Here is a 13583-nt window from a genome sequence, read left to right as displayed (position 1 = left end):
GCTTGTAATGCCCTGGTGTCCCACCCACACTCTGCGGCTAAGATACGGAAATCTATGGAGTAGCTAGCAACAGATGAGGACCCCTGATGTAGGGACAGCAGACGTTTTTCTGCTTCCCGGCCCTGGACAGGATGGTCAAACACTCTGCGTAGCTCGGAGATAAAAGAACCATAGGACTCTAGGACACTGGATCTGCCCTCCCACAATGCAGTTGCCCACTGACCCGCTTTCCCTCTAAGTAAATTAATTATATACGCTATGCGAGATTTATCAGAAGGATAACTAGAAGGTTGCTGATTGAAAACCAAAGAGCACTGTAAAAGAAAGCGGCCACATGAGCCTACATCGCCTGAATAATGCTCTGGGGGAGGAACAAAAGGTTCCTTAACGGCTGAGGACGGGTGTGTTTCGGCTGGAGTGGGGGCAGGGTTACTCACTGCTACCGGGGGAGTCCGAGTGGACAGCTGAGAGGCAATTGAGGCCACGCTGGAATTCAAATCCTGCAGGGAGCTCATGACATCAGCAAGTAATCGGTCATGCCTTCCAAGCAATATTCCTTGGGTGGTGAGGGCTTGCTGAAGAGCGTCTTGGTCTGCTGGGTCCATAGTTGGCCAGATTGTTCTGTGACGAGGCTAGGGAGCTGGACCCAAATGCAAACAAACAGACGTTGGAAAGGTGACTAGGTGAAGGTTTATTGAGGCTGCGGTGAGGAGGGAAGCGTAGGTAGAGGTGGTGTCCCCAGACACCGGGAAGACTGGGGAGGCAAGCAAGCAGGCGGCGAGGGAGGTAGGCCGTGTGGCACAGCGGTGGCTCGAGCAGACTGGTACAGGTGCTGGGTGGCTTGAGGGTAACGAGCTGGATCCTGAACATAGAAAACACAGGTAAGTATGGGAAATCGCAATCGAAAATTCTTTTGAGCACTAGCATACGATCTACCACAAAGCGGTGACAATCTGGCAGCGAGAACACAGGCAGGCCCGCCTTAAGTAAGCTCCTGATGAAGATCAGGCACAGGTGTGTGCAGCCAGCTCCTCCTCCAGCCCGCAAGCCACACCGATACTGTCAGAGAGAGCACACACAAAACCCAACCCCCAGCCTCACCTACACACACACCACATTTTTCAATCCTAGAAAACGTATTCATGTTGTGTGTTTGTGTGCACATTTATCCCTTGTGTGTGCACACGGGCTAAATGTCATGTTTCACCAGCAACCATATGCTGATAGATTATCAGACTGGTTTTAATGTTGTGGAGTTAATCCCTGGGCAACGACACACACACACACACAAATGCACGCACAATGTTTTGAGGAAACATTTTCAGAAATGCGGCTGATGGATCAGAGTTAGAACAAGGATAAACATTTGTGTGTTTTCCATGAAACTGACAATCCTGGTGGCTGGTACCGGTGAGCTTCAAAAAACAGTGAGTGCATGAAAGTGTTTATTTGGCAAGTCACACAAAACTAGAAGGCACAAGAAGAGGTGAAAAAATGAATGAAAATAAAATATTCCCTCTTACACACTAAAATAGTAACTGCATTCTGGTTATTTTCAGCCAGGGCCATATTTTTCTTGTTCTTTAAGATACACTAGAGGCGTAGCACAGTGATAACGGTAGTAATGGTATTATGGTATATCATTTCTCAGAGCCCAAGGTCACATATTCAGATTACTTGTTTTTCCCCAACCAACAGTTCAAAGCTCAAATGTATTAAATTTACAAAAGTAATAAACAAAGAAGTTGTCATATTTAAGGAGGTAGTACCAGTGAATGTTTGGTATTTTTACTTGGAAAATGATCAGTCAGTTGCTTGATCAAGTAATCGACTAATCTGTTCAGCTCTACAGCCGGGAACAGACAGCAATTTATTAACCAAGCTGCAACCTCCGAGGATGAAAAATAAAGCTGACGCACAAGTGCAAAGAACTGCAGTTCCACAAATGGCCACTTGAGGCTCTTCAAAAGCAAGTCAATCCCCATAAACCCCCATATTAAAATGCCCAACTTTACAGCAGAAATAAACTTGCTGTTCATGACAACTAGACAGGGGGTGAATTTTAATACAAAGCACTAGTTTTGTGACGGTGGGTGCAGAGAGAGACCCAGGAGCGGAAACGGAGAAGGTTAACAAAAGTTTTATTTTCACAAAAAGGCAATAACTCAAACAGTCGCTGGCAGCGTGAGGTCCAAACAAACACAAACCCAAGGAGGTCCAGAGAGTGCTGGGCTGTGTGGGCATGGGAGGCACTGGAACGAAAAGAGAAGAGACAACTATTACTCCAAAAGGTTTTTCAAGAGATCAAAAAGTACTTTACCACAAAAGACTCGAGACCAACTGATACCATGGTACGTTAGACGGTATACTCTGGCGTCGAGGAGCGTCTCCGCAGAGGTTAAATAGGCGTCCTAATTTCAGGAAGTGAACTCAGGTGTGCCCAATCACTCCTCGACGCATCGGGGGGAAAGGGAGCCTCAGGAAAACAAAACGTAAAATTACAGCCAACACAACAGAACACAGGAAGTGGACCTTCAAATAAAAAGCACAGACAATACCAACCGCCACAAGTTTAAGTTATATTAAAGCTTTAGTTATGCATAATTATGGGCATGGCTGCTTTGAGTGACACCTGGCCACAAGGTTTCAGCAACCTGGCTTCATTCGGCCCGCCTCAGCTCCACCCACACGCCATCTCTTTGCTCATTTTTGGATTAGGCAGGAGTTTGACAGAGTCAGGCACTGCCAAGGTGTATTATTAGATTAATTAATGAATTAATTATTAACTTCTCGTTGTCCAGTTTGCCCATTTTCTCCTTGTATTATGGAGCTACGTAACATAAATTCCATCGTAGGGACAGCGAAAAGTTTTTAAAGTACCATTACCCTTGTTGGTATTCTTTGCCTGCCTCGCCTTATTTTACCTTTATCTGGTTTGCTGTCTCCCGTCTGCCTGAATCCATGTAAATGCAGCATTAGTCCTGCGACACTATGGGTGTTATTGTGTTAAAACCCCCCAAAAAGTTAGAAGTCATATAAGTTTTAATTACTCTCTGAACTGATGGTCCTTGCTTTGACCTTCTAGTGCCAAAGGATCATAAAACCAGACAGTAAAAGTGACATAATTTTCAGCACAATCAGCCACAACGATTGTAGAATTAATCATTAAGGCTGATTTAGTTGTGTATTTTTATAGCAAAGCATCTAGGGACAGACACTGCAAACTAGCATTCTGTAGGTGATAACACTGTCCCAATAAAACAAAACAATACATAAATTAAAAGAAAGGCCGAGTTGAAAAGAACTGGAATTGTTGCATGTTTTTTGTTCACCTGTTTTAATCTTTTGGTCACAGAGTTCAGTGTGAACTAGACATGTGAGCCAGTAAGCTCAGAGGAAATTGAACCCATGGGATAGATCAAAGGTGTGGTTCGGTCCCCCCAGTGCCTGTAAGGTGTCATGTTTCCTCTCTCTGAGAGAAAATGTGGGAAGTTACCGTGTTTCCAGTGTCATCATATTTCAAGAAATGCTGGTGCTTGTAGTTACTGGAACAGGTGGTAGCTTTGCTAAAGGCTGCTAGAAAGAGATGACACTCTCTAGCCTGAGGAGGTCTGAGTGAAGCTGAAAGACTTATTTTAGCTTTTTTTTTTAATAAAGCAGAAAGACACACTAATGGACAGAGAGGTCAGTTGACCGTCCCCTCCTCTCTCGCTTTCCGTCCCCCTGCATGTGTGTGTGCGCTCGACCGTGCATCCGGGAGGGAGGATTAAGTGATGGTGGCCCTATTAGGTCATCTGGGGTATTGTGTATTGTCATTGCTGCCTCAGGGTGTTTTGTGTGTGTTTGTGGCTGTGTGGGTAAGTAGTGAGTGTTAGTGTACTGACCTGGATAATTTTACAGACATTAAGAGCTACCGCCGACATTATGAGGTCACACTCGGAACCTTTTTAAGATTGTTTTCCTTTTTTGTTGTGCCTTGTCCTGAAAGACCTGGCCCATTGATCCTGGGTGTGACAGCCACTGAAAATTTCTATGAGGACATTTTCATTCCATCACAAATGCAAAATGATTTTAACACAAAACACTACATTGGTGGTCATGAAAGGCAGATAGATATTTTTCTTGTTTTTTCATGAACTCATGTATTAAAAATGATAAAGATCCCTTGAATTTGTTTGCAAGTATTGTGGCTAAGACTGTGTTTACCCAGCAGGAATTTCATGAGTGAAAGATAAACTTGTCACTGCTCTCTGGTGAATAATGTAACGGAGACACTGTGAGTTACCTCAAGAGAGAACAAGATGATAATATTCCATATTTATTAACACTTTATAATAAAATACACATAGCAAATTGGCTTTTTATTAGTTATTATAAAACATTTATTAAGGGTTTTTCCTAATAACATCATAATTAATGCTTAATGATATTAAGTAAGAAAGCTATTATACGTGAATACCATATTAATAACCTAACGCTAACCCCCGGTATGAGGTATTAATAAGTGCTTTATAATGACTAATAAAGAGCCAACATGCAACTGATATGCATACTAATAGGCAACTAGTTAATTGTGAATATGTGTAACTTAATATAAAGTGTTAATACCATGGAAAGTCTTGCCTGCGTTGCCAGAGCATGATATATTGGGTTCATCTGTTCTGTAGACTTCCATTGTTGTCCAAAAACTGTTAAAAGCACATCAGTGAGCCACAGTGTTACACTGGGTGACATGTTGCTTTATTACCATGAACATGGACTCTATAGTTAATTTTGAGTAGATCCCACATACACTGTTCTGCTGCCATAAATACTCCTTAGAGTACTGAATGTGTATTGCTGCTGATTTTCCCCAACAAATCCACTATTTCAGATGGATCTGTATATTTGTGAGATTTACTGTATGTCTTTAGGCTGAGTGCCACAGACAGAGATGGAAGTTAGACAGAGGTATTGTTGGGATTGGTCTTCTAGTGGAATTTGCTTACAATAAGAAAATATATAGAATAACACCAAGTCTATCCTTTCAAAGCAACACTTTGACTGACACATCCCTGCTCATGCTTCATCCATCAATCTGAGTCCTGTGATTTAGTCTAATATTGTTACATAATGACGCGGGGTTGGATGGGGGCATTTCATAGAATTCAGAGGCAGAAAGCAAAATAATATGTTAAAGTCACAAATATTGAGGGAGATAAAGAGAGAGGGAGAGATTATGTTTATCTTGTTGATATTTAGCATTAGAAGTGGATTATTTGTTTGATAGATGTATTGCATTATGTTGAGTTTTGTGCATATGTCTTTGTGTTGGATTATTTGGATTATCATAATGCACGATAATGTCCTCGCGCTGCAGTACGAACTATTCTGGCATTATGGGATCAGGTCAGTAAGCTTAGGAGCACGAAAACAGATGCTCACTCAGTTTCTGGTGACTTTCTGTCACCGATCAACAGGGTTGAATCTGCACTACACCGTGCTCTCTGCCTGGAACATCATTTATGAATTATATTCCAAACAGACGAAATCAGGGAGTTCAGTCAATTCTCTGAAGTCATCAGGAGCAGAAATGAGTTTGAGTACAAGTAATGTACGGTGACCGTGGTGCAGAAACGACGGTCAAATTGCATTTCAGAAGCATTTCCCAATGAGAGCATGACACCTAGGATAACCTGAAATACAAAAAGACACAGTCAATTGAGCATGTCTTTATTTGTTTATGTGTTGTCTTGTTGTTTTCTGTAGTGTGGTTGCAGCTGGGAGTAGGTGTAGGAGTAGTGAGTGTGCAGAGAGCTCTCTGGTTCAGTACATCTACCATGAGGTGATTCAACAAAATGAATCAAAAGCTGAAATCTGTAGTGTTTTTAGTTCAATTGACCCAGATAGTACAGTGCAGTGATAAACACTGTCAGCTCCCACTGATGCTCTGTTACTGTCTTTTTACTGCTTTGGCGATGTCAGTTCATCCAGTTTGAATTATCTCAACCACTGAAAGGATAACAATGAAAGTTTGTACAGTTATTCAAGTTGCTAATATGTTTAACTGAAATGACGAACATGGTAAACATTACTTCTGCTTAAAGGATAACTTTCGTTTTTTACAACCTGGACCTTATTTCTAGCATTAAATACGACAATTTGCTCACCCAGACATTCCCCTCTCAGCCCGTGGTGGCACGTTATCGATATCCGGCGTCTCTAGACAACTACCTCTGACGTGGATGATGTCATTACCGAAAGCCGGGCGCTGCGAGCAGCCAGCCACAACACGGCTAACTCTGCGGCGGTCGGCTACGAATACGCAATAACGAACCATAGCTGTGCCAAACTACATCTAAACTAGCCGACCGCCGGCTCAGAGGGGAATAGCACCAGCATATCATAACAAAATATTGGAATATGAACGAGTTTCGCCGCAGATTATGCATTTATAGAGGCTGCGCATGGATGCTCCGAGTACTCGCATTATACGGATATACGCGCCGCTCCTCTGGGGCTAATTTCTTCAAAACGACTCCAAATGCCACCAAAGTTGTCTGAGTGAGTAAATGGGCGTATTTAATGCTAGAAATAAGGTCCAGGTTGTAAAAAACGAAAGTTATCCTTTAACATGCATCGTATGTTTAGCATGTTAGCATTCTGATGTTAGTCTGTTGTTGAGTTCAAGGTGTTACTGTGCCTGATTTCAGCCTTACGGAGCTGCAGCACAGCAACGAAAATGACTCTCAGCTGGCACGCCTCTCAGATATGAGCTCTTCAGTACAAGCGACTGTTGTGGGAAGAAGCAGTCTCTTTTTTTAGCATTATGATTGCTATCATGCTAATGAAGAATTTACTGTTAATCTCAATATTTCCATCTGTGAGCCAAATAAGATGCTCAAACAAAACCTTTGGCTATATTTTCATCATGAATGAAAGTTATCGTGGCATTTGTGTTGGCAGTTGTCTTGACTTTGCTTTGCTAGGAGTATTTCGGGTCTTGATATTTACCTGATCTTTAGCACAGGGCTGATTAAAACGTCCCATTTAAATGGCTCATCAGGATTTGTTTCCTTATCACATTCACCACTTTCCTGATGTGAGGGCATTCTGTAAAGACATTTTGAGTGGAGGCAAACGTAATTCCTGAGGCTGTTGGGTGGCATACTTTGCCAGCCTTAGGTGACACAGGGTTGCGTAAATGCTTCAAAATAGTGCCAAGATTCTATTATCTGTATAACAGGCTTACACTCAGTGCAAGAGAGCAAAATTTCAGAAATGTGGAGAAGGTCTACATCTGCTGAAGATTTGGGGTTCCTCTTAAGCTTGGTTGACTGTCGCCTTTGGTTTTATTTAAATAAAATCAGAGGGGTTGTGTGGCTAGAAACATCACTTTTTACCTTTTTGTCATGTCATGCAGCTCTAAAGTTGTCATAAAGCTTTTGAAGATAGTTCCAACTGTTAATTGTCTGTATTTCTGTTTCTTAAACTAATGCTGAAATAACAATGGCTGATGGAACTTTCTGATGTTCTTACCAGTAGCTGTATTGAAAGCCAGAAAAATTTGGCTTGTAAATTAGAAGAAATCCACCGGAAAACGCACATTTTATACACCTTGTATTCCCCACATGGCTGGCAGCTTTTGAAAAAATTCGTTGACAGCTTTCCTACAGCAATGGCCATAATAATAACAGTACAAGAAGCAATCTCAAGCTCACAAAGCTTTTAGTACTTTAGTGAGTGATATCTCAAAGGTCACAGTGTGAGAGAAGTTAGTTTTTTTCACTTCTGCTGCCCACAAAACAGCATTTCTAGTTGTTTCTATTTTTTCACTTGTTTCCGGAAAAAAGCCTGCTGAGATGTCCCTTTCATGTTATTTAGCAGCTTTCCACTGAAGTGTACATTCTTAGATAAGCACAAGAAAACCTTCATTTCAATAATTAGGTCCATGGGTATGGTAGTTTTTTTGGTGGTGTTTACTTAGCAATCTTGGATGCACATCAGTGTTTTACAAGTGTGGTAGTAAAGTGACTGTTTCTTATGATTTTGATTTATTTGTCCTCTCCTAATACTATAAAATAATCTATAACTACGCCAGTATTCTGGTAGAGCTGATGTTATTTTACTCCTTCTGTATTGAGATTGTTTTATCGTCATTAGGTGCTACAGAGGAGCCAGAAGTCATCCCTGACCCCGCTAAACAGACGGATCGGGTGGTGAAGATCGCTGGGATCAGTGCCGGCGTTCTCGTCTTTATCCTGCTGGTGCTGGTAGCCATCTTATTGGTCAAAAAGAGGTGAGTGACACTAAAACAGCTTTAATGAAGAGTTTCATGAAGAGTGCAAATGCAACATGACCACAATACTACAGCAAGGCACATGAAGATAGAAGAACGCAGACACAAGTGTGCACCTAAATCCATTCTCTTGTGTGTTGGTCCGGTATTTGCTGTAGTAACACCATCTTCCATCCATTCACCATAAACGTTGATCTCCCTTCAGAACCAGCTTTGTTTAAATTGACAACTGAAGGCTTGTTTTCCTGAGATCCATGTGAAACTGTGGTATTTCCAAAATTAGAAGCTCCTGCCTCACAGCTGTGTGAGGCAGGAGTTTGTGCAGGAAAGATCTGAGGACATGTTTTTATGTCTCGTACAGCTGTTGGATCAAACTAGACAAAACAACCACTCGGAACAGCTGACTCAACTGAGCAGAAGACAGAGAAACACAGTGAAAGAGATCCTCAACGGAAGATGTAGTAACATATGAAAATATAACATCTAAACACAGAATGTGGTATTGGAAAGGGACAGATATGTAGATGAGGGTCCTTTGTGAGGAGAGAAGGAGGTTTTGGCAAAGATGACTGAGTTAGAAGCAAAATCTTGCAATAGTGGACAACGAAGGCCGTTGGTTTGAGTTGGGGTTAGAGGTGTTGACAAAGAAATACTTTTAAAGCTACGTCAGGACACACATTGCCTTATACACTTCATACATTTTGCTTCACACCATTTCTCTGTGTGATGTGGTGTACCAGATATACACTTAATTGGAGTTTATACAGGTATGATTAAGAAAATTTTTAGATAAAAGAAGAACATAGAGACTGAAAGAATGATGTTTGAGAATCATTGCATTTCTCTCTGTGTGTTTTTCTTCCCTCACTTCGAGACAAGCACTGAGAAGACTCACAGCCGGTCCTGGTGTCGCTGTGAGGTCTTGGTCTGTGATGTGTTAGTCTGGTGCAGGGCTCCACCACGTGGTGGCTAAACACAGCTACAACCTGCGAGTGCAGCTGCAGTTTTACGGCTGTTGCTCCTTTAGAAACCTTGTAGTCTTATGCTCTTGTGCTGTTATCCTTTTTGTGATACGTTAGGATGAGTGATGTGTGTTAAGGCCTCACGAGAAGTCATTTAATTTCATCTGCTTCTAATGACACATGTTGTTTTGGGTTTATTAACATATTAGTAACATTATTCTGAGTCCCTGCAACATTTAACATTGCTGTAGCATTACAGTAGCATATTTGAAATCCTAGCTAGTAGTATATGAACATCATCAGACACAGAAATAGAAAAGTTAGACACAGAATATCCTTATTTTTTCCCACTATGAGACACCACTCGGCACACCACAGTGGCTTAATTAAATTGTGTAATATTATCACATCAAGCATCTGTTAAGATATTATGAGAGCTAACTACATGCTTGAAACTTAACCAACCCCCCCAGACACACACACTAAATCCAGGCAGTTTTTGTTTTCCATAGAACCTGCTCTCTATCCATCAAGTTTTATCTGAGTAACTGTGAGGTGACATGAGGTTTTTCTACTTTCCAGGTCCTGTGTGTGCATATGTTTGCACGCACATTTATAAGTCATGTGCACAAGTGTGTGTGTGTGTAATAATTAACTATTACTAAACATGTCGTTCTTCCTGTGACCTTTCAATTAAAATCTGGTGTTTCTGGAACCTGAGTGCCTCATTAAAGATGGAATAATTAGGAATTTAATTAGCAAATTCAGGGCATATTTATTCATGTCAAGTGTATCATATCACATCCTTTAATATTATTATATAAAGTGTCAACATAAATAGCTTTGTCTGCTCATTGACCACCATGGATCTTTACATTACACACCATACATTACAAGAAATACAAGATGAATTATCATCAACTTATCACTTTGAGGAAATACTTTACATGATCTCTGACCGCTGAAACATTGCAGCTTGCCAGAGGCTTGAGAGAGCAGGCAGGAAATTAGTCTCTCAGTTACAACTAACCATGATCCCTCTCAACAAATCAACATCAATCAATTAGCGGCTTTGAATTACAGTCACTGATGAACTCTCGTCATCAGAGAACTTTGCCCCTGACTTCCATATTTTTGTTTTACTTCTATAAATGAATTCATGTGATTCAGCATTCAGCAAAGTGTAATTGTAGATGTTAACCAAAGGACCTGAGCTTCCAAGTGTAAGGTAGAAATATTTTTTTATTGTAGACGCTGTTACTATTTTGTGATACCCATCGGCGTTTGAAATATACTCAATATCATCTAAAAGCTTGACAGTGTTTGATCCATAGTTTGCACTACTTGTCTGTCCCTTGAGGATTTTAAGCCTTTTGATGATAGGAAATTGGTCCAAATTGAAAGATAATTCATTTTTGGGAAGTAACAGTTGTTTGCGACTCTGTAATTGTATTACAGCCTGGAGGGACTGAAGTCAGTGTCTGTGGTTGTTTTGGCCTGTAACCAGCTCAAGCAGCATTCATGCATTTGAGACAGAGGAGACTTCAAATGAAAGATTCAAGGGACTGCCACAGGATGACAGTGGTCCTGTAAAGTAAAACATGTTAAAAATATAGGCTATATAAGCCTTGTATATGAACAACTGAAAATGAGTTTTAGTTTTGGAAAGGGGATATTTTCAAGTATTATGTTTAAATATGTTTCTCTGTATATACTTGGTGCTTCTGTTGTTTTTTTTGTGACATCTTTTGTTTGATTTATGAAGACATATGAGATTGTGTAGCAACCAACATTGATCAACTCATGACAGCAATTTCTTGTTGCGAGAACTTACTTGCATATCTCTGCATGGGATATAAACATGCCTTTGAGCTACTGAAAGTGATGCTAAAAACTTGGTTTCAGTTATAATGTATGCTTGCTTTTTGTGTTGAGCCTAGGAAATAAATGTCCATTCTGACATTTTTAGATGAATTTGTAACTACATCGTGACAACTGACTTAGAAATAGTGCACTTGGACAATCATCTCAACAATACGAAAAGGGATTTTGCGTCACCCTCATGAGCGTGAGGCTATGCTGAGAGCGTTTAGGAGTTTTCCATAAAGGTTTCTGGGGAGATCAATCTTCATTGTCATTGAACCCTTACAACTTTAAACAATACTGCATCTTTAAAATGGTGGGGACATGATGACATCGCAATGACATCATGCTTGCTTTACAGGAAGCGAGCGGCGTGGTGTTACAGATCCGATAGCTTTGTATCAGATTAGAGAAATTGTTTACTGTCCATAATAGGAGTAAGTAAAGGTGATTTAGGGCTAAAAATCTCCAATCAGGGTCGTCCAGTTACAGTAAATGCAGCTTAAAAATACTGCATGAATATTTTAGATATGACACCTCCAGAAGTTTAGAAGAGAAAGACTGAATGTTAATTGTCTAATATTGGTAGTTCGTTTTTAATTTAGTGGAAGTCTCTTAGCTTGTTTTGTTATATATATTTAGCATTAAACTTTTTACTTTTCTTAATGAAATAGGGCCCGTAGTTATTATAACAACCCCTTGCATGACCCAAGTTGTAGCAATCAAAAGGTGTTTTCTTCTGTTTCTGTTGTTGCTGGTTGGGACAGGGCAGTATTGTCCTAATTTGCATATTCATGACCCTTGTGTCTCATTCTTTGCTTTCTGATTGGCTCACAACCCCAGGAGGACCTACTATTCATACTCTTATTACCTGTAAGTAAACAACCAATCAACAATCAGCTCACCCAGCTGCTGTTATCTTATTGGGCGAATTATTAGTGGCTAGTTGTTGTTATTTTTAAAGATGCAGTATACTTTTTTCAAGACAAAACACATTTTCAGCTCTGACCAACCAGCCAAAGCCATCCTCATTGACGCCTTGCCAGGGAGGGGGTCAATTCACTTTCATGTCAGTCAGGTCAGGTCAGGTGAATTCCCCAGTTTCAAATGCTGACATAAATATATTGAAATCCTTGAATAAAGCAAGAAAATGTCGATGGTTTCCTGTCTAAAAATAACAAGAAATGAATGAGTGCTGAATCATTAGCACATTTAGTGTTGTCGTCTGTTAAAGGGACTGAACTGACAGTGAATTGACCTCAGCCCTGGTGTCCTCTACATGCTCCAAAGTTGCTCTGAAGCAGGCTTATGAAGGCCAAAGTTGGCCATAAACCAGAACAAAGCAGGCCAAAGTGGGATGACACAGGCCTAAGCGTGTTATTTGAAAAAAGAATGCTGCACTTGTGACTTGTAGCTCTTTGTGTGCATGTAGTCATGTGATCATCCATCCGCCCATCAAGTCACAGGTATCACGGTAACTCTGCTGCACATGCTCAGCGTCTCTTTCCTGGTTCCCGTCCTGAAACAGTCCAGTTCCTGTTTGGAGCACATGGCTCTGATTTTGGTAGTTCTTGGTGGTTTTTCTCATCTTGTGGGAACCTTCTTTACTCTGTCTCTCACCGGCTGTGACCAAAATGGATCCCTAAATGCCTCTTTTAAAAATAATAATAATAAACATAACTTATACAGCATGTTTAAAAACAAATTTACATGATTGAAAAAGGACTCAAACATTTGAGTACTTGACAAAATCAGACCCTGAAAGGTGTGGTGTGTCAGATTTAGAGGGACCTATTGGCAGAATATAGCAGAAATGGAATGTAGTATTCATTTGTATGTTTTCATTAGTGTACAATCACCTGAAAATAAGAATCATTGTGTTTTCTTTACCTTAAAATTTAGCTCTTTTTATCTACTGAGGGAGCGGCTCCTCCTCCACAGAGTCTGCCATGTTTCACCGCCATGTTTCTACGGTAGCCCAGAATGGGCAGGTAGCAACATTAACGCAGACAGTTAAGGACGTATTATAGGCCATGGAGAGAGTGGTGATTTGATTCGATTAGATGGGCCGGAAATAGGATTGTTCAAAAATTTAATCAGGCTCTATTGGACTTTTTAGCGACACCAAATATTGCAGCACAAGATCACCACTATTCTCCGTCTGCAAGGAAGTGGCAGTTTTTCTAGAAGTTCAGATGGAATGGCAAAAAAATACAACATCTATACAAACACATTTATCAGGAATAACATCTACAATTTCTCTTTTTTCATTATAGGCAATAAAAACCTATCAAAATCATTTTCACATTTATAAATTCTCCTGCTATATTTTACTGAACCCGTCTTACAAAGATGACCTTTCTGCAGGTGAGGACATTGCCATGTCTTTAGTTTTGTCATTCATTAATAAGAGATTTGCGAGGTGTCTTGGCAAACATTTACCATTTCAATGATCAAGCATGTTCAGGAGATATTACAGG

At 40.5% G+C, this 13583-nt stretch overlaps 1 protein-coding gene across 4 annotated transcripts in view; it reads left to right on the top strand.

The window, feature by feature from the left end:
- The window catches only part of ptprk (protein tyrosine phosphatase receptor type K), a 119072-nt gene that overhangs the window by 85529 nt on the left and 19960 nt on the right, over nucleotides 1–13583 (top strand). For 2 of the 4 annotated variants that reach the window (XM_041958919.1, XM_041958918.1), the window contains 2 exons: nucleotides 8143–8278; nucleotides 11947–11976. In XM_041958919.1, the coding sequence (XP_041814853.1) occupies nucleotides 8143–8278; nucleotides 11947–11976 (166 nt within the window). The remainder of the gene's footprint in view (nucleotides 1–8142; nucleotides 8279–11946; nucleotides 11977–13583) is intronic. The other 2 variants (XM_041958921.1, XM_041958920.1) reach the window with 1 other exon arrangement.

This window comes from Chelmon rostratus, chromosome 18 (assembly GCF_017976325.1).
Source record: "Chelmon rostratus isolate fCheRos1 chromosome 18, fCheRos1.pri, whole genome shotgun sequence".
Taxonomy (NCBI): Eukaryota; Metazoa; Chordata; class Actinopteri; order Chaetodontiformes; family Chaetodontidae; genus Chelmon; species Chelmon rostratus.
The sequence above is the reverse complement of the archived record's forward strand: the minus strand, read 5'-3'. Positions and strand labels throughout refer to the sequence as shown.